The sequence below is a fragment of the Anser anser genome (genome assembly GCF_964211835.1).
Source record: "Anser anser genome assembly, chromosome: 3".
Lineage (NCBI taxonomy): Eukaryota > Metazoa > Chordata > Aves > Anseriformes > Anatidae > Anser > Anser anser.
Window position 1 is genome coordinate 99271996 of NC_139722.1, and position 24963 is coordinate 99296958.

The following is a 24963-nucleotide window of genomic DNA, read 5'->3' on the forward strand; positions in this document are numbered from 1 at the left end:
ACTGTGCTTACTGAAAAAAAAAATAATATCAAGAAATTATCTGTGGGGAAAAAAAGTGAATTTAAGTTAAACAGAAAAAAAATAGAGTGGAGAAATTAGAGTTTTCTTCTAGCAACTAACTTGAGAAGTTAAAGAAGCTTTAGGTTACTGAAGTTAAATCATTCCTGGCTGATCTGGAAGAAACTGAAGATTTCATGCATTTGATCTAAGAACAAAACACACTTTTCTTTTCAACAACAAAAACAAATCATTCGTGCAGGGGCCAAGAATTATGAGGTGTTTGACCTCAATGCTTTGCTTTACTAGAGGGACACTATTCCTTTTGTTTGTAGCTCTGGTTACAAGAAGTGATAAAACAGCCTTTTGTCATTATTACACTCAAGAATAAGCTAAATCCCTGCAATATAGAATGAGATATGCATCATAGTGTACACATTCCATTAGAACATATGATACAAAGTAAATTCCTACAGAGGAAGAAAACCCTAGTGTTTTTAGGATGTTCTTGACCCATGAGAACAATTTCGATTGCTCTAAAATATCAAGCTAGTTTTTGCCACTTTGTCAGGTAACAACACCTACCTGCTTTATCATTTTAACAGTCAGTGCAACCACTCAAACAACAAATGCAACTGATTAAGTTGCCAAAAACTTTCTGTAAGACTCCAAATTAATTTTTTTGCTATGACGTGCAGTTTTCCCCAACTTTGATCATGAACTTTCTATAGATATTCTTTAAACATGTAGTATTTATTGTCTTTGCATGTACTTAGCTTTACTTATTTACATCTGTAAAGGAAACAAAGGACAAGCCACAGCAGAGGGATACTGTTAAGATAGAACTCTTTTTTTGATGGACTACTGTTTTTCAAATTTGATTGAAAGCAAGAAAAACTCAAAGAATTTTCTTGTTCTTTCCCACATAAAATATCAATAAAAACCCATAAGGATTTAATTTTATCTCTAGATTATCAGGGAGAGATGATCTGAAACTAACTGCTATTTCATCCCATCAAAAAGCGTGAAATCCCAGTGTTGCATCTTTGCTTAACCTTATACTTAGCAATTATTTCTGCTAAGACTATTCTTATGCATAAAATTAAGCAAAATGGAAGACATTGCAGAAGAAACCAAAAATCAATAAGCTGTCAATTCACATTTTTATGGTTGAAGTATCAAACTTCGTAAAGGTTTTTGTCTCATCTTCTTGTATTCTTGCCTACCTCTTCAGTCCCAAATGAGGATACGTTCTATGTTTACAGGAAGTATGAGCAAATAACATTGCCCTTCTGAAAGGAAAACAACTATAAAGGAAGGTGTTACCAATAATAAAATCATTGTCCAAGTGATTCTTAAATTGGAGAATCTTAAACTGAATCATAGAATCATTTGGATTGGAAGGGACCTTAAAGATCATCTACTTCCAACTCGCCTGCCATGGACAGAGACACCTCCCACTAGATCAATTTGCTCAAAGCCCCATCCAACCTGGCCTTGAACACCTACAGGGATGGGGCTTCCGCAACTTCTCCAGGCAACCTGTTCCAGTGCCTCACCACCCTCTGAGTGAAGAATTTCTTCCTAATATCTAATCTAAGTCTAACCTCTTTTAGTTTAAAGCCATTACTCCTTGTCCTATCACTACGCTCCCTGACAAAGAGTCCCTCTTCAGCTTTCTTGTAGGCCCCCTTTAAGTACTGGAAACTTGGGATTGCCCTGACACAGGTGCAGGACCTTCTGGAATTTCAGGATGTTCACACAGGCCCACCTCTCCAGCCTGTCTAGGTGCCCCTGGATGGCATCCCTTCCCTCCACCATGCTGACCGCACCACACAGCTTGGCGTCACCCACAAACTTGCTGAGGGTGCACTTGATCCCACTGTCCATGTCACTGACAAAGATGTTAAACAGCATTGGTCCATACTGACTCCTGAGGAACACCACTCGTCACTTGTCTCCACTTGGACATTGAGCTGTTGACCACAACTCTTTGAGTGCGACCATCCAGCCAATTCCTTACCCACCAAGTGGTCCATCCATCAGATCCACGTCTCTCCAACTTAGAGACAAGGATATCATGCAGGGAAATGTCAAATCCTTTGTACAAAATCCTGATAGATGATGTCAGTTGCTCTTCCCCCATCCACCAATGCTGTAATCCCAGTGTAGAAGGCCAACAGACTTGTCCTCCTACGGTAGAATTACTGATTTAAATTTACCACAAAAGTGCATGCTCTGCTGGCCTAGAGCAAGCACACTGCGCAAAACCAGACTCCTTTAACAGCAGCGGCAAAACCGTACATAACTGAGATGGATTTTGCTCACTTTCTGCTTTGAAAACATTATTAAACTTTATTAACCTACTTTGCAAAAGTAAAAGGCAGTTTTGGCATCTCTCAATCACAAGTTTCCAGCTAATGGCAGCATACAACAGATTGCTTTAGTGGGAAAATGCGCTCCTATCAAGTCAATGTATGGGGGAGGTCAATGCAATATTAACATCCTATCTGTATGTGCTTTAATTTGGAAGTTACTTCAACGAGTTAAATATCCCAGTATGATTTATTCTATGCTAAAATTGAAATACATTTTTTTTAACATAGAGATGACTTAAAATTGAAATGCTTCTACAAATATCTCCAAGGTTTGGGAGTCTTGGCTATTTTTTTCCCTTTTTTTTGCCTCTCCATAGGGACTGAATACATTGCAGGAGCCTGTGTTAACTGAAAACCTACGTGTAAAGGTTCTATAGAACCTCATTTTTGCAATACTGACTTCTGATTCCTTCCCTCTTTCATCTTAAAGAACTGACTAAATATTATCAACTGCTAAGAAAGCTGGCTCTGTTCCTTAATAGAGTCTAGCTTGTTCACTTGAACAGGAAGTAAATCATCTTCTCTGTAGGAATATCTGACAGTCCATGAGGGACCTAAATAATATACACCCTAAAATATTTTTTCTTATACTCTTCTTTCCCTCAAACTCTTCTCCAACGAGTACAGCCACTTTTAAAGAGTTCTCAGACTACCAAAAAGAAAATTGCCAAACATACTTAAAATGGATTGTCCCAATTCTAAATGGCACTGTTTATATACAATTTAAAGTATATTCTTCTTCAAAACGTTTACTTGAAGCTATATATACATAAATACATATTCCTTTAATTTCTGAAGCACTAAAGGCCCATATAGTACTGCTTGGCAAGTTAAACAAAAGTTCTGAACTATTCAAGACAATAAAAAAGCATAGTAAAAAACCACCATGAATCATTATCTGAAAACAAGCCAGCAGCTAATTTGGTGCAGACTAATATTATTTCAAGATCCTTCACAAGTCTAAAACCATTAGTCTTTTTTCTTTTCTTTGAAATCACAGTGAAATTAATAGATATGTTCTGGGATTTAACTGATGACTAGAGTAGTTTTCAGCAGTTTAACTGGCAAAAATTTCCTTCCTAAGAAATATTCTATTTCAAAGCTGTTTGTATTACACTCCCAAGTTGAATAGAGCAATGCAAGGTCATGGTCACATCTTATATTTCTCTGACAGATGGGAAATTAATGTGATCCGACAAATCACAACATACATACACAAAAGGCTCCATCAGATGATACCAAAGACAATGAGAGAGATGTGCGAGAGCACCTATTTTTATAAAGATATTTCTCTATAAAGGCTGAAACCCGTGTTTTTATAGGCATTAATGACTGACATTAAGCATATATAAGTTTGACTCTGGAACAGGGAGACTTCAGACTGTTGTACACTGTGCTTCAACTGGTAGATGCTTCAGTCTTCCTTCCCGGGCAGCTAGAAGAATTTGTGACTGCAAGTCATCAGAGGGTTCATTTTTGCTCTCAGAAGCTTGGAAGATATCCTTTGAACAAAGCTTTTTTTCAGGACAGAACACACTCCCTTACAATTTCTTAAAAAAATATTAGACTGACCATAGGGGCAAATGCTACTTTTTACATATTTAATGCCTTGCAGCAAATGAAAATACAGTTAAGTAATTCTGTTCTAATTTTAGCAAAGTATTTCACTTTGAACGTTTTAGTGTTGTGATGGCATTCCAACATTTGTGAATTTAGTCACTTAGGTTGTAATTTTTAAATTATATAAAGCAAGTATATGTTCAACATAATTCAGAGATTGAAAATGATTTAATAAGTGATTGTCCTGCTCTACTCTGTGCTGGTGCAGCCTCACCTTGAGTGCTATGTGCAATTTTGGGCTCTACAATATAAGAAAGATATAAAACTGTCAGAGTGTCAGTTAAGTTCATCCACTTAACTGAATTAAATTTTTCTGGTCCAGTACATTCATCTATTTATGATTTTTAGAAAAAACTTATTTCCAAAGTAGAGGGTTCAGGCTTTCTGAAATATGGTCAGTCCTGATAATTTAGGATTTGTACCTGTAGCTCCCCCTACCTGCATTTATCTATTAGTGGTACAAGGCTTTAGGAGATTTGTTTATTCAACAAATATACTGGGCAGAAAACTCATACCAAAGTAACAAAATTAATGTGAAATTGCTCAGGTATATTCCCCTTCTTGCCACACCCTCCTCCCCCCACCCCACCCCCCGTGTGTTTTTTTGTCTTTTGTTTGTTGTTTTTACTGCTCAAGCACAACTGATTACTTAAAAGCATGTACATCAATTATTACTTCCTAGGAGATGAAGAACACATTGAAATATCATCAGAGAGGAAGGCCAAGTGATTTTGGAATGAGCTACGGACAATTACGGAAGCTTACAAAAAGCTTTAAAAAAGTCCACTCCTCATGCAGCACATTTCCTCCCATTCAGGAAAACTGAAAACTTTCAAGAAACAGGAATACTCAGATATTTCAAATCCATTTCTTTAATGATGTGGAAAATGAGGTAACTGGCTATGTTTAGTTTAGACTTCTGCTCTTCATTGACTATTATCTTGTTTCACATTTGAACCTTATCGCGACCTAGTATTAAGTTAATGGTGCATGAGAACAACTACACATGGGTAAAGCACTTCAATAAACTGCCACTGTTTTAGCTGTTCGGCTATATTTTTTCTAAATATAACGTGTACATAAATGGTCAGTTTTAAAAGTTGTCTCAACACACAGACTAGTCCTTTTCAAGAGGAAACACAGCTGATGCTGTTTTTCCAGTCAATTTAATTCAAAAGAAAGGACCCATTTTTTTTTTGTATGTTTCTCTCACATTATCAGCTAATTATACCTTCCGAAGACTACAGTCCAAAGGCCCAGCAGCTTGCTAGTTAAGTACTAGCTACCCTATTGTTCAAAGAAAGGTGAGGGATGCAGGGCACGGGAAATTCATTTTTCAAGCACACAGAACCTGGAGTTGGTAAGTGGCAGGGACTAAAGGTCACAATACCACCCAGCTGGTACTCAGCTGCGCTCGGGGCATAGCACAAGCATTAGGCATCCTTTTTTGCTGTTGCTTTAATGCTTGATTCAAAGCAATACTTGGTAGACAATTACTAATGCTTAATTAATACTATTAAAAGCCTACAAGAATCCCTTAAACTGCCTAATGAATTAGATTTTAAGTGCACTTATTTTTTTTTTTCCTACAGATATTATTAATTTGGTCTGCCAGCAGATTATAAACAACATTTTTTATTCTCTGCATGTTGTTCTTTGCTTTCAGCTCTGTGCAATACTAACAAAGTTATTTCATGTTATGTTTGCAGAGCTGACAATGAACAGTAATTATCATGGGAACAGTAAATGAATTAATAAAACCACCATAAACCTCTTAAGTCATTGGTGAACACGGTAACTTAAGGCTAAGGAAAATTGAATAAAACAAGTTGAAATGAGAAAGCACAGCTCAAACTGAAAGCAAAATCCAGATAAAGAAAATTTATTTGGTCACAGGGAGAGCTCTTCCTGCACGTTTGCACATCAGAGAACCTGCAGTTGGACTCAGATTCAGAAAGATGCACCAAACTGCTATACACTCCCTTTCCGTTCATCTACTATATTAAAATCCACGTACACCACTGGGCTGTTAATACTGAGACACAAAAGGGAGCACCTAATTTATGGTTCACATTTGCCTCCATCCTCTTCATTCTGGGAAACCATGGGATAAAGAATTCCTATTTTACCATGGAATAAAGGAGAATGAAGTCAGAATTAGATTGTTTCCACGCAACTTACTAACATGCAGGTATTCCCGATCTACAGCATGAACCACGATATTTGTAACATCGTGAACCCTGAATGAAACTACAGGAGCAGCTTCTGCCTTTCAGCTAAAGAAGGTTGATAAAATGGTTCAGAAACAACCTTCAAAAATCTGACCTAAAGGATTTTTTGTTTTAACACACATATTTAATCTTCCTATGGGAAGGAAGTTAAGCTTTTAATTAATCTATAACACAGTACATGCATATGTATTACACAGAAGACATTAATGCACATTTTGTATAAAAATGAAAACAAAAGAATCCTTTAATGTGTTGAATATAGTAGAAGCTAACAATTTATTATATACGCATGTATACGCATGATCAGCTCTGCAAGCCATGCAGAATGTACTAGATAGCAATTATCCTTTTCCTGGAATCAAGCAGGGAGCTGTTTCATAACAAAGTCTTGTTATTACGATTGGTATTTGGCAAACATTCCCTCGCTTTTTGAAAAAAAAAAAGTTTTTTTTTCTTTCTGGTTCTAATATTTGTGCCAAGTAACTAGAAGCAAAACAAAAAAATAGGTAATTCTACCTTCACTTCACAGCCTTTTCATTTTCATAGCATCCCTTTTTAAATTATCAAAATAAAAGTACTGAAGTATAGCTGCAGTAATGTTTAAACAGTGTGTGGCACACAACCCTCTGAGATACAGCAGAACTCAGAATCCCAGAACCGTAACATAAATCTGCAATGTCAAAACAGTTCAAAAGAAGGCTTAAATCTAACTGAAAGGAAAATGCGCAAGAAATCTTAAGATACTAACACTTCACCATTTTCCTGACTCTGAAGTAACATGTTTTTGCCTTGCTTGGTCTCGCAAGTGAAAATTTTGAATCCAGCAATTCAAATGTGAATTGCAGCCTGGTTACTCGTGCTGCTCTGTTCACCTCACAGGTTTTTGGGTACTCAAAGAATTTCAGTTTATGAAGACAGGAGATAACATGAGTAGCTCTACTTCTCTCAAATAAAGCATGTAACAGTTCTGAGTGCTGGGAAAAGCTTTGGAAGCTACAAGCTCCAGACTAGGCTGATGGAGGATGAGGAGCAATTCACAAATATCCCAGCTTTCAATTTTAGTGAAGCTAATGATTCTGTAAGGCTTTAAACCGATTTTATTTTCATGTTCTAGCTTGATATGACCATATGGTCATGGAGAGACCATTCCACGTGTCCTTTCATCCTGGTCTTTTTAAAAGAGATTATTCAGATGTTTCACAGAGCAGTTTTCGTTACTTATCTGCTTTATTCAAAAGCATTAACATTATAGTCCTGAAATGTAAATAATGGTAGATGATATAAAGCAGGTCTACTCTAAGAAAAGAGAACTTGTGTGAATTTATGGGTCCAATACTGCAGAACTGCAAGTAGTACGTGCCCTGGCAGATTGGAGCCATTTCCTTATCACCACTTCTTGCAGCTCCGTGACCTCTTCTCCCTTACCTTTTGTCTCTGAGTTCATAGATTGAAGTTTTCTAAATTGTATCACAAAAGACAGATTCCAAAAGAGTTATCATCAAGATTAGTAAGGATACGGGTACTTTTTAATTAGTGTTTTCCCACCAAAAAGTGCACATACAAATCTGAAAAGAAGCAATTTCATTGGGTACCAGACACAACAGCTACACACAGCATTGTTACCACATGCTTTCCACAAATCTGCGACAACTTACTGAAGCATTTCTGCACATTCTTCCTCTTCTGCCCCTATTTACATGTATACATTCATATATAAATAACAGATTTTGAAAAAGACCAGGAATGTTCAAGAGTTTTCTGGTTATACATTTCTTTTCTGCAGTGTTTAGATCTGCTGGAATATGGAATTGTTCATTATTTATTTTATCTTGCTTTCATCCCAATAAACATGCTACCGGGCTGCATGGTTTTACTCTTCCCTAGTGACTCCTAACTCGGTCCTTCCAGTTGTCAGGCATCAGTCTTCATGATTTTTCCACTTCTTCTGGGTAACAACAGATTAACAGCCTTGCTTGGATCCTCTTTCTTATTTCTACTGCCTACCCGGTTGCTGATAATTACAGAAGCAGATGGAAGCAAAGGAGGGGCAATAACCACCCACTTTCCAGGGCCACACATTTGTTGATACATAAGCACTTTCAGACATAAAGGATTACTTCAACATGAGCCTTTTAAAGGGACATGGTGGAAAAGTCTTCCAGTAGTACCTAAACAGAAGAACTAATCATACCATGTTCCAAACTGGTAAGTTGAGAAACCATTTGTTAGAAAGCAAACCGAGTCCCTTGGACCATTATATTCTGATATGAACAGACAGCTGGAATTTCACAGGGCGTGTTTGTGCTGTCAGGATATTCTGCCTACCAGAAAAGAGATATGAACATGTTTAAATGAATAACATCTTAAAAATGTACACAAAATAACACAAAACTTTGTTCAATATCTTTCAACCTCAGGAAAATATCTAAAAACCAGAATCATTATGACCAACAGTTACCTACTTTACCTGCTTTCATAACAGACGGAATTGTTTGCCACCATCACGTTGTATACCACCAACCACTACAAATGTTTTGTTTAATTTATGTTACAAGCCTTTTTTGCCAGTTTATCAGTTGCCTAGACATTCAAGTTACGGTGTATAGCTTACATTTCCACGTAATTTAGTTTACACTTCAAAACTGAACACTACCAAATTCCAGATCTAGTCACCTTTAAGAGGACAGGACAAGCGTGGCATTATTTCAATTTGTCTTCTTTATATACTACAATCCACAATGATATACCAGACCCACATTCCTTTAACATTAGGTCACTAGCAAATGTTAAGCCTTGGGCTTAAAAACCTGACAAAACCTGTCGTGCTGAAGTAATTGGTTACCTGCCCAGAGCTGTAAGCATTAGTGATATAGTTTGCAGAAAGCATTCACCCCCCTCTATCAAATCACACCCCCCAGACCTAAAACTTTAACAATACCTGAATGCATATTTTTAAATTATAAAGGACCAAAATGAAAGCTAGTTTGACTGCATTCTGAATTTAATTAATGTATCATATGAGAACCTGCATTTTAAATAACCATGTTAAAACATGCACGTATTATAAAACTGGATGATTTCCAATTAGCCTAGAAAAATTAGGAAAAATATCTAGCGAAGCAGCTGTTGTGCAGATTATAGGCTCAAAATGTAATAAAATCAGAGTGTAGAACAAATCATTTAAAAATATCTCATGTCCAGTGTTGATCTTCTCTTTAGCACTGCAAAGTAACAAGACTGCTGCTTCTTGAGCATACAGCCATTCCCCTGCAAGGTTGCATCCAGTTGCATCCCCCCCCCCCCTTTTTTTTTTTTTAACATCTACCAACATCATCTTCATTGACGTTGGTCTTACAGTATGATAAACTGGATTCACAATGCAACAGGAGGCTATAGTATTTAGACACACCTTGTAGGCTGTTCAGAGAGAAAAACTGTTTGGTTCCATGCTGATGCATGCATTTTCCATCAGTGTAGATACTGCCAGTTCAAGGAGGTAAAATGTATATGAAAGTCCAGCTTTCCCAGCATGGCAAGAGACTTGAGTCCTATTTACCATGTTTAGAGCTAAAAACAGGTGACAGCAACTATAGGCTGGGTGGCTTTCAGAAGATTGATGAAAATATTTAATTTGCATATTGCAAGCATCTTCTTGCTGACAAGATTCAGTTCTAGAAGGAATTCCAGAAAAGAATCAAACTTTTGATAGGGATATGTAGAGTATGCCAGTGCAGATAGCTAATAACTACAGATGCTTTAAAGGCCAGATTCTATCTCTACTTTGACTGTTTGACTGCTAACATTAAGACGAACATTTATCAAATTATAAATAACTTATGTACATTTATGTACTAATGTATGTCACGGTAAGGTAGTCCAAGATTAAAAAAGCATCTTGGTTCAAGATCCTAATCAGAGTAGCTCAAACAAAAACAGCATTTCTGAAATACTATGGAAATCATTATTTTACCATATCTTATATAACTTTTCAGTGCTCTTATCTGGAGTAAAAACAGAAACCCAGATTATGCATCAAATTTGTTCCCTTCCTCAAGACCATGGAATACAGATGAAGTTTAACAGACCTGTTCCAGAATGAGAAAAACAGCAAAATTAGTGCTGCCATTTTGACACTGGAAAGTACAACTGACTGATTCAATAATAGTTCAACTTCCCTCTATACCTCTGCATACAGAATGATATGCAAGTTTTCAACTTTTCTTAACAGCTAAACACGTATGGAATGGGAAAAAAAAAGTCTGATTGAAGCAGTTCCAACAATAAAGATTTTTTCCTTTTGTAAGAGGAATGACTGGCAGGGGAAAGCTGATTTACACTTTGTGTTATCCTTATTTTCATCTGCTTTTACCTTAAGGAAAAAAGCTTTATTCACTTTGACATTTTCCACATTGGATATCTGTCCCAGTCTGTCCCACTATTCTCAGAAGTTTAAAATTAGTTCATACATTTCGTTGAGACAAAATGCATATAACTGCCTGAGAATAACTTGTAGCTCCAAGTTTTAGAGCAAGGATGCAGATGTCGGACAACAGGGAGAAGGGTAGCTTTTATTGCTCTAGTGAAAAACCATCCAATCTGGCTTAAGTGCAACTCAGAAAAAAATAACCTTGCATAAAAAACTTAGAGGTGTCTTACTGCAATGGGGAATTTGATTTTTACGAACTGCCTCTTGGACTGACAGTGATCGCCCCCAGAACCAGCAGGCTGTTGCAGATTTTCCTTGTGATTGTTGCTCCTCGTAGCTACACTGGATCTCCAAAACTAACAGATAAAGGGGCAAGTTTCTCTGAAGAGGAGGACAGAAAGGATTCAACATGTGGAACAATCCAAAGTTTCTCAGTGCTAGTGCAACTTTAAAGTTTTGCAGATAAGCTGAAAACACAGGGAGGCAACTCACTGAGAAAGCCGATGTGACAAAGAAAAAAAAAACAGCCAATACATTTATGAATGGCGATGTTGAAAATAGTTTCCAAAGCACCTTTTGAACGAAATATGGGTTTTGTTTAGACAACGTAGATATGCCAGCTCTTTCAGTGCTGTCTTAGCTATCTCTGCATTAGTTCATTTCACATAACGTAGGTGTTTATTGTGTCTTGGAAAAGATTTAAGGGGCTTCCAAACAATCCCCAAGAATTAAAAACAGCCTTTTTTTCCCAGAAAGAACTAATTCATTTCAACAATATTCATGTAGCAAAACAAAACTAGTTTCCTGACTTGGATACTTCCGAAAAAAAATCAAGCTGTTAACAAATTAAAGATTAGTTTGTAAAAACACTAGAGAAAGTTTTGTTCATCTTCCTTTTCCGATCTTCTGTTTTGTTTGTTTGTTTTTAAGAAAATGAAGTATTTATGGAAACAGCTACCCACCTAAAGAGCTACTAAAAAAAAACAACAAAACTGCAATCTGCTTACCTTATCCTGGCTATGTGTTGTTGCACAGGCTGATGCTGAAAATGGTCAGGCCACTGATGGTGAAGGCAGAAGGATGGGGAGGGCTGAAGACAGCAGGCAGGCTGATATATGGGTGGGTGTTTTTGGCAAATAGATGCTGAGTACTCAGTATGTGGCTGCATGCAGCACGAAGTCATAGGAGATGATGCTGAGCTGCCAACCACCGAATGACATTCTTGCTTGTTATTATGGCTACTTAAAGAGTGATGGTATGGGCAGGGGTGGCAGCATTGCGACAACATCTGCTGAGTTCTTTGGTTGTCTAAAGGCAGAAAGGATGGTTTGATTGTACCGTTGAGTTGCAAGCAGCCGTTTGGATTTGCTTTTGTTCTTGGTGTTTCCTTGGAAGAGAGCTGTTGGACAGCAACGTCTCCATCATTAGCTGCAATGATGCCTGGGCCAGAAGCACTTGACAAGATGCTGCCATTGCTCAGAATCACAGACTCACTGACATCACTCATTGCCATGCTCCAAGTTCCTGATGGACAGGAGATGTTCCTGAAGGAACAAAAATAAAGAAAAGTTTACAGAGCTGCAGTGTTTTCAGACGCTCAGGAATAACTTTAGATTTAAATCAGTAACGCTCTTCTCATCTCTCATAACACAGGGCAATGGTCACATATTGCCAGGAAGGTTTTGAAGGACATTCTTGTTCAACAAAAAGTTACATTAAGTAATTAAAGCAAAACGCAAGTCAAATGACAGTCTCTGGGTCATAGCCAACAAGTAATGGCTGAGAAGCAGGGGAACAAGATCATTTTGTGTAAGACTAAGTAATGGCCACTATTTATGAAAGCAGACTTCCGTATAAACTGGCTAACGATCCACAACTTTGCACTGCAGTTTTGCCTGTGTGCTTTGAAAGCCAGCAGGAGAGAGGACCACACAGCATAAACTGTTTAATCACCACTAATGTGTGGCTTTGGTAGCTTTCCTTCTTATCCTCCCATTTCTACCGAAAACTGGGCACATTCATGTCTTTGAAGATATTCTTTGAAAAATCCTTATTTAAATAAATCAAACATCTGTCAAAATTGCTGGGTGGTAGACCAGTTCTTTAGCAAAAGTTCAAAATGAACTGTTATGAATAATAAAAAATATATAATACGACAACTTGTTTTTCCTAAGCTTAAAAAATAAAAATCCTAGCATTCAGTTATGGCAGATTGAGAAGCTGATCCTTACAAGTGACATATTCTACAAGCAATTAAGAAATGCACTGTGCTGAAAATAAAGGATATTAAAAATTTTGTTCTAAAGTTTTTTGTTTGTTTGTTTTTGAGGAAAGCGTAAGTGAAAACTATTAATTTTGGAGATGTAGACGAGGAGCTTGTCTCAAACTCAAAACTTACAATAGATAATTTCCCCATGCCAACTCTAGTTGTATTTTAATAAGATTTGGAAATAAGCTAGAGATGATTTTGATAAATAACATGAAAGGTCAAACATCACACTTATCTAGGGTAAGAATTTGTTTCCCAAGTTACATGGCTTTTTTGGAGGGGGAGGAAGGAGGAGTAAGGAGAAAGAAGAATGAAGGACAAACTAATTATACGCTATTTACACTAACGACCCAACATTTGCTTAAAAATTAGAATCAGTCCATTATAACTGCTTTGGCTAGTCACGTTAACTTTCTAGTACTGAAATCAAACAGCAACATTCCAAGCTGAAATTGCAAGGCTTGCATTACAGCCACTGAACTTTGCGGAAAGACACGACACAAAGGTTAAGACAGATAAGCGAGAAAGTTTCTAACTCATTTTCTTCTCTGTTACCTTTGCCGAGTGCTCAGAGCTAAGCCTTCCCAGCCAGCTGAGCTATTTAATTGCCTGAATGCTAATTCTGAGCAGAAAGCGCTTTGCACAGAGGAATGCTGCCCCCAGCAGCCCCCCTGCGCAGGATCTCCCCGAGACATAACTAAATCCTTCACTTCTGAAACAAAAATTAATCCTGCGCTATTTGTTCTAGATCATGTGCGGAGTCAGATTCCCTGGGAAGTCACTTTCATTTAGATAAGCAGTCAGAGCAGGAGAATATGCTGCTAAACAAGGTGATTTTTCCAGAGTCCAATTCCACACATTCCTGCCCAATACCCCCTCCCAGGGCCAGGCAAGTCAAGCCCATTGAAGACTTTTCACAGAGCACAGAGAGTAAATTCAAGGGGCTGGCTAAAGTTTGGTTCAGCCTGAAGAGATGCATTAGTCATGTGAAATGTTGCTGTGTTTGAACAGCCAAGTTTTGTCGCAAACTGTAGGCAGCTTCAAAGGCTGCTGGAGTGGACGAGAGCAAGACAGAGGGACAGCGAGGCAGAGAAAGCTCCCATTGAGTCGGCTGGCAGCATTTTAGGAATTTCTGCCTGATTGTTTTCATTCGCTCGTGTAACAGATTCAATGCATGGCGGTGTTGTCGCATTTCTTTTTCTACGTTAGTTGGACTAAATATCATTGCTTGAGACTGCTGTAATCTCATGAAAGTTACAGCTCTGCAGACTATTATTGTAATTGAAAGTCAGGTATGGAGATCCTGCAGATACCGAGTCCTTCGAGATGAAAGACCGCATCCTTTTTGCTTTAAACCCAGGACATCTGTGCACGCAGCAATTGAGATAACACTGCATAATTTTTAGTGGCTGTTTCGAATTGCTTTATGAAGAAAAACAGGCATTTATGCATGAGGCGTGCCTGCAGCACAGAGATGCAAGCGTTACAACTCACACCCTTGGGAGCTGGTGCTCTCAGTGCAGAGACATTCGCACTGTCTGTGCTTCTGCTGAACACCAACACAGGGATTATGACTTTTGTTTCAGACAGCACCACAGCCTGGATTTAACATGATGAAAGATAAAATGCCTTATTTTCAGTGGATGTAATATCTACCTGCATGCTTTTCAGTTTAAACTCATTTTTCAGAAAATAGAACTACAGAAACTAGTAAATTCCAAGAGACGCCAGAGATCACCATCAGCAGTACAACAACACGAGCAATGTAATTCTGCCTTTGTTCCCCTGGTGAACAGATCATCCGTGAACTATTTCAAGCTATGAAAAACAAAATTAACAGGTTAAGCTGATTCTTCCTTCATAAGCATTGAGAAACACTTGAGCTCTACCCATTTTCATCGAGTCTGATCAAGACATGGAAGTTATCTGCTCACCCTGAATCTCTTTCCATGCTCTACTAAAGCCAGCAAAACTACTTTGCACGCTTAAGGCAGCCACATGATTAGGCGTCTTATTCCAACAGAGCTTAGAAGAATTGTTGCTCAAACTAATTCTCAAAAATTGGTTGAACTGCTTGTTTTCATTTGCTTTGGTAACTTTGTGTGCTTTGCTTTTTTTAACAAGATGTAAGACGGTTGATGTCACTTGACAAGTCCAGTGTTATCTCAATTCGTCTTGCCCATTGGAAGGTACTATAAATTATGTCCTGTGATATTCCCTGTGTCACGCTTTATACAAGTCTGCAGCTCCACTGGCACCAAAATTTCACCAGCGGTTGTCATCTCTCTTCTGTGTTTTGTCTCAGCTACCACAACTGCAATGACTGGGAACTTACCGTGAAACGTAACGGCCCGAGGTTAACTCGGAACACCTCCTTTAGAGGATGCACAAACAGGGAAGTTAAATGCACCAAGTAAAAGCATAATAAGATTTTATTAACATGCAGACTTGGGAAAACAAATAACCTCTGCATCCAGGAAGGAAAAAAAATGGAGTAAGAGTATTTTAAAACAGTCTCTGAGAATGAGGGTTGTGGATATAACACTGGTTTTAATATACACGGCCCTACTTATCAGAAGAATACATTCAATTAGAAAAAAATGTTAACCTTGATGTTTAATGTACTACACTTGGTTATCCACCCTTCTCTTCACCTCTCCAGCTGGACACATGTTATTTTAAACACAAACGTGTATTTAGAAATTATACCAGCTGGACTGCTAGGGAAAGAAAAGCAGAATTACCCACTATTACTGGATGCTTGATAACAGTAACTGCTAAGAAAGCACTTCAGCCATAAGTTTGGAAGAGTGTCATATCTGGAAAGTACCACAGTCTGCAGAGGCAATGTTACGTAGTGACAGTTTTATGGAGTAATCCCTCTATTATTTGTAGAGCTAACAACGAACACAGCTTACCCAGCAGACATCTGCCATCTGCATTGCAAGCCCTTCAGGAAATAAAGTAATGCTGTACCACACTGAAACTATGTAGGATTTGGTGTTCCCTAACTAGCGTGTTCACTTGAGACTTGGATTAAGTTCACCTGTTCCTTTGGCTTCAACTGAAAGATTTTTCTTCACTTTAAAGCTTTTTTTTTTTTTTTTTTAAAAAAAAAGACTTAAAAAAACATTGGTTCAACAAATCCCATCTGGACTCATAAGGCCTGCAATTGAGAATGACAGAAGTGCAAGTTCAAGAGGGAATGATGTAGTGGAAATTTAGTATAGCCTAGCATATTAGCATAGATAATTTATAGATTGTTAGAAGATGAAAAAAGTTCACTGTTGTATTCTTGGTATTTTTAACCACTTAAGATATGTACCCTAAAACTCCGCATCTTGCGCCAAAATAAAACCAAAGTGCTTTATAAGACTATTTTCTTTTCGTTTAAGGTAAGACACAACAGAAATCTCTTTTTAAAGTTATCAAAAGCCTTGCAGCTCTAACCAGCAGCATGCCACCCAGCCCACCGAACTGGTCCAGGTTTTCTGGCCCTTCCAGACCCGTCAGCTACAAAGCACAACGGTTCTGACGTGAGCTTATGTCTGAAGGGAAGCCCGGGGGGCAGGAGTCTTCTCATGTCAAAAGTTCATCTGAAGCAGTTTAACTCCACAAGTAGTGCGTTCTCAAAATAAGCAACGTTTTAACAATCCCATTGCTACCTATTAAGTCTCCTTCCAGACGAAATATTATAACGGGCTTACAGTCTCTTAAGCGGCTACACGTTTTTTCATGTGGCAAATGGGTTGTGCAGTCTCAGCGTAAACCCTCTCCAGACTCGGTTGCTGTGCCAGTCAGTGCACAGCCCCTCTAAGGAGGGTTTCCTCCTCCTTCACATCACCAGAATTCCTTGCAGCTTTGCTTTTTCTCAGCGTTCCCAGAAGTAACAGGTGGTGCCTGGTGTTTGATATTGGTTTTTATGGGAGACGTCTAGTTATCTATCACTGCAGTGTTCTTTAGCAAGACAAACAGCTTTTTAATGTTTTATGGTTGTTGATCTCCAATTTGGCTCTCAGCTAGACATTTTTCAAATTCTCTAGCTCTTACTCCTATGCATTCATATGTGGTGCTTGGTTTCTCTCAATACCCTGCCTCTTGCTTTTCTATTTCAGCTGTTAACCACTGTGTCTTCCTGAAAAGCTGTCGCTACACAAAACACAGACACTTACTAGAACACATGCACTCTCCGTCCTTTCCACTTCGTTCTCAGGAATTTAAAGTATATTTTATATATACACACATATGTAAGTATTTTTATCTTCTGGAACAATCTCTAAACCTCATCATGCAGGTTTATGCGATATACTTAGTAACAAAACTACTTCGAGGATCGATACAATGCACTTCCTATTTTTGAGAAATGCAACTACCGTCAGTTTATTTGCTGAGCAGTCTATAAATATAGATTTTTCTCAATGTCTCCCTGTTAAGCAGATTTTCAGCCACCTAAGCATTTTTGCCATGCAGTAGTAGTTAGAATACAGTCATGAAGCAGAAGAGATTTGCAGAATGGAAATTTCTCCTCCTCCATTTTCATTTTGACTAGGTTTTGAAACCCACTGATTAAAAAAAAAAAAAAAAAGTTAATTCTTCCATTCCTCCCAACAGCTTGACCTGCTAAGAAGCCGTCCTGTCTCGAACCTGAGACACCAAGATTTCATTTCCTGCATCGCAGGCTGGCTCAGGAATTGCAATTCCCGTGACAGGGAGTTTCCAGATGTCCCCATGCCAGCACCACAGCTCATGCTACAGATGGGCACTGGTGAATCAGTGTTGCCGCGCTGGCACGCAAAATGACCCCCCCACACCAGCTGTGGGGGAGGGAGCTGGAAAAGACTGCCGAGGGTGGGAAAGATTTTGCAAGAACTTCAGAAATACACTTTGCTTTTAAGCTGAAGTTACTTTTCCTGGCACAAACAGTAAAACAATATTTACAGAAATCATTTGCCAACCTTTGTGTAAAAAAAAAATAATCAATTGCAGTGCTTCAACTACAAAGTCGTCCTGAAGTCAGAGTTCATCATGAAGATAATTCAGCTGTCGGTAGAAGTAACAACAAGAAGCCCTGAAAATTCTCTTCCACAAGTTTCGTACAACCTTTAAGTTTCATTTAAAAATTCTTAAACATATATGCACAGGGAAAATGGAAAAAAATGTATTAAAAAAATGAAAAAGAGAAAGCTCCACATACATAATCAGAGTTTTGGAAAGGGAAAGAGATACAGCTACAGACAGAAATGCTTGGAACAAAACACATTACTTAAGAAAAGAGCGCACAGCTCTGGAAAGCAGGTATACCTCAGCACAGTTTAAGAGCATGGAAATGTGTTACAAAACCCAAACATCGGTTACAACTGGTAGGCTCTCATCACACTAAATCTTATTTACTCAATTTACTGACTCGCCATTACCACGTGAAAGATACTTAAGTTTCTGTAGCTGCAAATATTCTGAACCAAAACAGCTCTAATCCGGTTTACACAGAGAGGAGAGAAATATATGTCTTTCTGTATGTAAAAGGTATTAGCTGTATTGAAAACCTTTATTTTTAGTTCATCTTGCTATGGGATTACCATTCAGAATACTATAGCTGTAAGCGGAGACAGAAAGAAATGCTCTTCAGGCATAGCTGGAGCTGTATTCTGTCATCATCCTGACCGCGCTATGACGTTATGTAATCGGTTAAGAAAACTCCTGACTATCTATTTAGAAACAGGTCTTTTGTTCTCCTATTTGAGAGCTATGCTGGAAAATCTGTTAGGGCTCTGTTGCTAATAACAGCATTTCCCCTCACCTTCTGACGGGAGCACCGAGGAGCTCACAACCGCCGCGTACTAAACCAGCAAAGTGCTCGGCAAGAGAGCCGAGGCCCACCAAGTAGGCAGGCGGGCCGGCGGCACACCTGGCCGATAAACGCAGGGCCACGGGAAGCACAGCTAGGCAGCCTCACGCACCCAGCCCAGCTGCGGTTTTCTTCGAAAGCTACGCGTGCTAGCACGGTTCTGCGCCGCTCCCGTTCCACGCGCGCCTTGCTTTTACTTCAGCGCCCGCTCGCCGAGCTGCGCTGAGGGCACCGCCGGGCCAACAGCGTGTGCCCCGACAGCGCCTGGCACGGGAGGGCTGTTTCCATGCCGAGGCGTTCCTGCCCGGCTGCAGCCTTCCGCGAGCGAAGGGGGCTACTCGCACGAGAAAGCGGCGCCTCGGCGCGCACAATGGTGAGCTCGACCCGCGCCCTCACGCCTTCCCCCGGAGCGAGCTCCGCCGCCCGCAGCCCGAGACGCGGCGCGGCCGAGCCCGCCCGGCCCCCCCCACGCCCACGCTTACCGCAGGGGAGGCTGAGGCGGCCGAGCGGCGAGCGGAGCGCGGCCCGGGGCGGGCAGCGAGCTGCCGGCGGCCGCCGCGGCGCTGGGGGGCCGGGCCGGGGCGGAGCCGAAGCCGGGGCCGGGGCCGGGCCGGGCCCCCCGCGGGGCGAGGCCTCCCCTTCTCCGCCAGGCCGAGGCGGGAGCCGCCGGCGCCCCCCTGCCCGCCCCGTGAGGCGGCGTTGGGCACGGCCGGCCCTGCCGAGAGCCGCGGCCTCCCCGCCTCCGCCCTTCCCGGCCGTGTCCGGAGCCGGGCCCCGAGCAGGCAGGAGGGAGCGGAGGGAAGCGGGACGCCGAGCTGCGCCCGCTGTAACTTGATTAAAGCGCTTTCTGAGCTTACCTCGGCCCTCCCCCTCCTCCTCAGATACGGTTCTTGATGACTTCATAAATAAAAACTGCAGAATTATTACAGATGCTAAAAGGGTGAAGTGTTCATGAGCAGAGGATGCAGCCTGTTGGCTTGCAGATCACAACGAAAACACCACCACAACTAACCAGAGGTCACCACGCCTGGGGAGCTCCAACCTCCCAGTTCCAGGCCCACAAGTACGAAGCAGCGTGTGGCATTTGGAAAGAGCTCAGTGTGTATTACAGCGGGGAATACAGTGCTCATTGAATGCGCAGAGCTGTATTACGAGGAGCTTTTAAAAACAGTACTACGGGAAATGCCAGGGGCAGGTTTGAACCTGCTCTACTGGGGTATGTTTCTATTAGCTACAAAACCTCACAAGCCTCAGATTTTGCCAGGCAGCTCCCATTTTTTCCTCAGCTCTGAGTATCTCTGAAGCAAACCTTAGAACTGGCATCCTCCTGATACAAATCGTATAATCTAGTCCCCCACCCCTCTGAAGCACATCCCAATCCACTCAAGGCTGGCTTTGTTGAAGCGCCCTCTTTTCCCTCCACTTAAATATAGGAGCCCTGATTTCAGGGTCAGGTTGAGCTGGTAGAGCAAAGAATACAGTTGTAGTAAAAGCAATTTCACATTCACAAGCATCTTTAACCTTTGTAAAGCATGCAAACTCTAAAGCAAAAAAAAAAAAACTTACTGAAAGAAACATTGGCACTCAGTTTCCCTCACAGTGACCTCAGGAGCTCTGGTCCAATTCTGACACAAGACGGGTCCCTCCTGCTCATTGGATCCAGTCTTAAACAGGTGGTGAAAGACTGCTCTGCTTCCCCCAGTTTTTTTTTCCCCTTAAATTTGCCTTCAGTGTTGCTTGCCTTTCTCACCTTCAAAAATAATTTTATTGGCATCAGCTGACCTTTCTCCACCCCCCACACCCCATCGGGATTGTATACAGAACATTTTTTCTGACATTAATGGATTCTCCAATAGAAAACTTACTTTCCACCAATGTAGAGCCACTCAATGCTAATGATCCAGGACTGTTTGTACAAGGAATTCATATTTATTGAATAAAATACCAATACTGAAAGACATATAGCTTTAAATCAGAGAACAAACTGGAAGTAGGACTGCAGTATGGTATTTGCTTTCTGAATATCTGAAATACATAATAAATGCTTAGAAGTATCACAAGAATAATCTACTGGACAAAGCTACTTTTCCAAAGTCACAAACTTCTACAGTTTTTTCAAATCTATATTAATGAAGTTCTTAATTATGCAAATATTGCTGTATCAGTTCACTGCTGATACTGTATCATGCATAATTGCTAACTACCTCTAAGAAGTTACAAAAGGCTCATTAACATTTTCTCCCTGCTTCAATATCTGGGAGGAAGAGTACTGCAAAAATCCAAAGGATCACAATCTATTAAAGTTCTAAATATTTTATGTACTACACAAAATAGCATTAGTATATCTTGGCTCATCAGCTTACTGCAAGCACTTTGTTCCCCGGGATGATAGTAAAGTGAAAATATAATGTATGTTCATAGGTTACGCTTAATAAAATGTTTCCTGTACAAATTGGATTTGAATACTTTATCATATATTTGAGTTACAGAGCTAGTCAATTATTGGCTTTACAGCATCTGAAAAGCAAACTCAACACTGTGAGTGGTTACAAGAAGAAATCTTTTCCCCATATACTACACTGTGCCCCCAGAACCTTGTTTAACGCCCACCGGCACACTCCCAATTTTTGGCATCATCATACACCCTTCATCATCCACTTCTGTGCTACATTCAGCTTTAATATTGCTGCGTATCCCTCTGCATCTCCAGTGACATCAAGTGCTTACTTCATTTGCCAATGAATGATCAGGAAATAAAACCAAGCTCTGCACCATGTGGAACACAGGCAGAGGAAAAAAAACAGGGGAGGTGGAAAGGATGGAAGAACTTAGAATGATTAAAGACAGATCAAGGATGTCAGACTTGATCTGCGGAGGCCTAGAGAAGATAAATGAGTAACACTATGCCATCCACCATCTGGAAATGCATAGATGCATAGAATCTACAGAATGTCTGCAATACTAATTCGGTCTTGCTTTAAGTCAACATAATGCTCCTCAACCCACCAGCAAGTTCTTACCTATCTAGGTACCTGTCAAGACATTTTACAAGCAACAACTATCAAATACAATGAATTCTCAACTCCTTATCATGCACAAGTAAGGAAATGAACAAAATAAAGTTTGACTGAATTAATCTTCAAGATGATATGTCTTATAATTATATAATCTTATAACCTTATCATTCCAATCTCTTATCAATCTAATCATCTCTTATAATTTGCCATAAGGATCAGTTAAAAAAAAATATGGTTTTAAAGTAACATTTTTCATTGTATGCTTAACTTCAGTATAAAATCAAATACTAGTGAAATAGTAATATAGATCCCAGAATTCTATGTACATCCTTCAAAAATTAAAATACTGTTATGAGGATAACCATATTAGTTTCAACTGAATTATAGTTTGTATAATATATGAAAAGATAAGCCTAAAGTGAATTCTACCTTAGACTTGTATTTACAAAGCACGGCTGAGACTGTGTTGCAGGGTATGAAGTCTGATTGCTCTTCTATTCAAACAAGCTGCAAAGAGCTGGCAGTCTTGATCACAATTCTTTCCTGAAGACATCAGGCAGGGCCAACAGGCACCATCCCCTTCTGCTAGCTTGGGCTGCCCACAAGCAAGAGCTGCTACTGAGCTACCACTTTTCCAACACTGAAGCCTCAGCTATTCTCTGCACCTTCTCTTGGCAGGATACCTTCACATGCCTCTGAGCTTAACGTGACATCAATCACAGATGCGTATTGTCACAGCAGTCTCTTTTAGAGAGAGATTCAGAAGAGGCTGAAGGACTTTGACAATATCAAACTTTAAGAGGAGAGCCGGTGGCTTTTTCTGGGTGCTCTGGGGACAAATTGATGCTGGATTATGCAAGTGCTCAGGGAAAAATCTCAGAGGCTTTTGAAATCCTTGAAGGCCAGACAGGGCACCACAGGTGCTGCAGAAATTCTGCTGAATTGCTAATAAATTGGAGAGAATAATGGAATAGAAGAGCTAATTAGAGGTTAAAATGACAGCACTAGTTCTGTATGTGGCACATGTACTCCACAAGCATTTTATTACAGCTACAATGATTTTTTATTGCAATTCTTATCCATTTACAGAATTTCCTGACTAGTGATTTTTCTTGGACAAAGCATTCGCTATTGCACCTCAGCTGCTACAGTCTGGCACTGCAGTCAGCAGTTTACCAAACAGCATTTAAAATAATCAACACCATCAGGAAATACATTATGGAACCAACCCTATACTTTTCATAGCAAAACCCTATTCTTTTCATACTAAGGTCTATTTTTGTACAACATTTGAGTTAATATTGAAATGGAAGCAGCTACTTTAATTATTCAGAGGCACATACTGGGACTTCCAGATTACAGGACTACATGGAGGCCATGCCAGGGAGCACAGTACTGAGAAAGTTAATCAGCCTAAGCCAGCTTGACCCATCAGAAATTAATAGATCAGCTCTGGCCCCGTCATACCATACAATTTTGCAGAGATATCTGAGTGCCTACACAGTGCTCCCAAATGCTATTAAGTCAAGCAATGTGGCAAAGAAACTGACATGTAGGGTTGCAGTCTCAGACAAGTGTGATTGCTTCTAGACCTAAACTGAGCCTAAAAATGAAATAGCTGTGTTCAGACAGTATTCCTGTGATGGAAACTCAAAACTGGCACGGTGAGTTTGCGCTGTCTGTTCACAGTCTGTGCGACCCATCCAATATTTTAAAGAGAAAAAGCAGACAAGTGAAAAAAAAGTACATAAATCTGTGAGTTTCTTTCTCTGAGATACAGGATGAAGAATAGAAGGGGATACAATTTAAAGTACTAAATATAGGAGCTCACTTCCTCTTACACTGGCATTGTTCTATACATTTTATTTGTCCTCAGGGAGTAGAGGAGATAAGCTTTGATATAAATATAGGTTGCAATATAAGCAAAGTGGATTCAGTATCATCATATCCCTATAGCTGAAGCTTTAAGTACTAAGCGTTCCCTTCTGACTGGTAATTCCACAAGGATGAAATACTGTCTGATCAATGGATGATGTGAAGTAAATTGTCTGTCCTTCTCCAGTTTCCACTCATCCTGAGTTCATCACGCTCTTTCATAATTGATATGCTTAAGAAAGGCTGAGGAGGAAGCAAGTGTAGACAGTGAAAAGCTTTAAACCCAAAGGGGACAACGGGAGATGTCAGATGCTATTGCTGGGGTGTGGGGGATGGTCCTTGAGTGTTTTTAAGCTTTCAAGATAAACAAAGAACTTCTGACTTGTAACTGTGTGTGTGTTCGTTCTTGGATGTTTTTATGCTTTCAAGATAAAAAAAACTTCTGACTTGTAATTGGGAGATTCAAACTCTACAGATTACATCTATGAGAGATACCAACACATTCTTTCAATATTCTGGAAACTGGATGCTTCGGGTCACATCATCTCAAATAACACTGAAAGTCAAAGGACAGAAGTAAATTTCTGGGGACAAAGAGTGACTTTCATTGTCCATAAAGTGCCTAGGACAATATCATCTCAGTCCCTAATGTAATTAAAAAGTCAGTCCAATATGATATTGTAAACAAAGTGGGATTCTAAACTATTTTTATTGATTTTTTTAAATGCTCTTAAAGTAGGATGGTGACATTTTCCAGGCTTCCCCCCCACTAAAAATGACTCACTAGCAGTATTTCTTAAAACTCAGTATCTCAATGAAAAAAATTATTCACGTCATGTTACAGTTGAATTTTGAGATGTAAAACTGTCTAGTTCCATCTACTTACATACTAGAAATACTAACATGAATTAAATGATTTTTCAGTGAAGATCTAATAGAGGTAAGTTTTACTTTGCATGTTTCCAAATCACAACACTCGCTCTGAATTGAAATATATATCTGAGGCTCCAAAATAACTGAAGTCCCATATCACACAAAAATCTTGAAAAGCCAGTAAGTTTAAGTCCCTACATTGAACATTTAAGCAATTTATTTACACCACTAAAATAAGAGTTGTGTATTAACCATGAAAAACAGATTTAATATTCTGCAAAATCCTTTAATGTGGAAAGTTCACAAGCTAATTGTACTAGCATCTGAAAGTTTCCAGATACTAATATGAAGACATCTTGTTCAAGAAGCACAACCACATCTGGACGCAGAACTGAAGAGGCATATTTTCTGATTTATCTAAAACTTACAATG

General features: G+C 39.5%; 1 protein-coding gene and 1 long non-coding RNA gene across 8 annotated transcripts in view; both read right to left on the reverse strand.

The window, feature by feature from the left end:
- The window catches only part of DISP1 (dispatched RND transporter family member 1), an 89184-nt gene that overhangs the window by 22213 nt on the left and 42008 nt on the right, over nucleotides 1-24963 (reverse strand). For 2 of the 7 annotated variants that reach the window (XM_083829120.1, XM_083829121.1), the window contains exon 3: nucleotides 11660-12196. In XM_083829120.1, coding sequence (XP_083685246.1) covers nucleotides 11660-12165 — 506 coding nt within the window. In that variant the 5' untranslated portion in view covers nucleotides 12166-12196. Of the gene's footprint in view, nucleotides 1-11659; nucleotides 12197-14577; nucleotides 14740-18718; nucleotides 19200-19248; nucleotides 19548-19623; nucleotides 20171-20332; nucleotides 20467-24963 lie in introns of those variants that run through there. The other 5 variants (XM_083829122.1, XM_083829119.1, XM_083829124.1 and 2 more) reach the window with 5 other exon arrangements.
- LOC310896634 lies at nucleotides 6362-11653 on the reverse strand. The gene is made up of 2 exons (XR_014581685.1): nucleotides 9636-11653; nucleotides 6362-8547 (listed from the first exon to the last, which is right to left on the reverse strand). It is a non-coding gene; the product is annotated as an uncharacterized lncRNA (long non-coding RNA).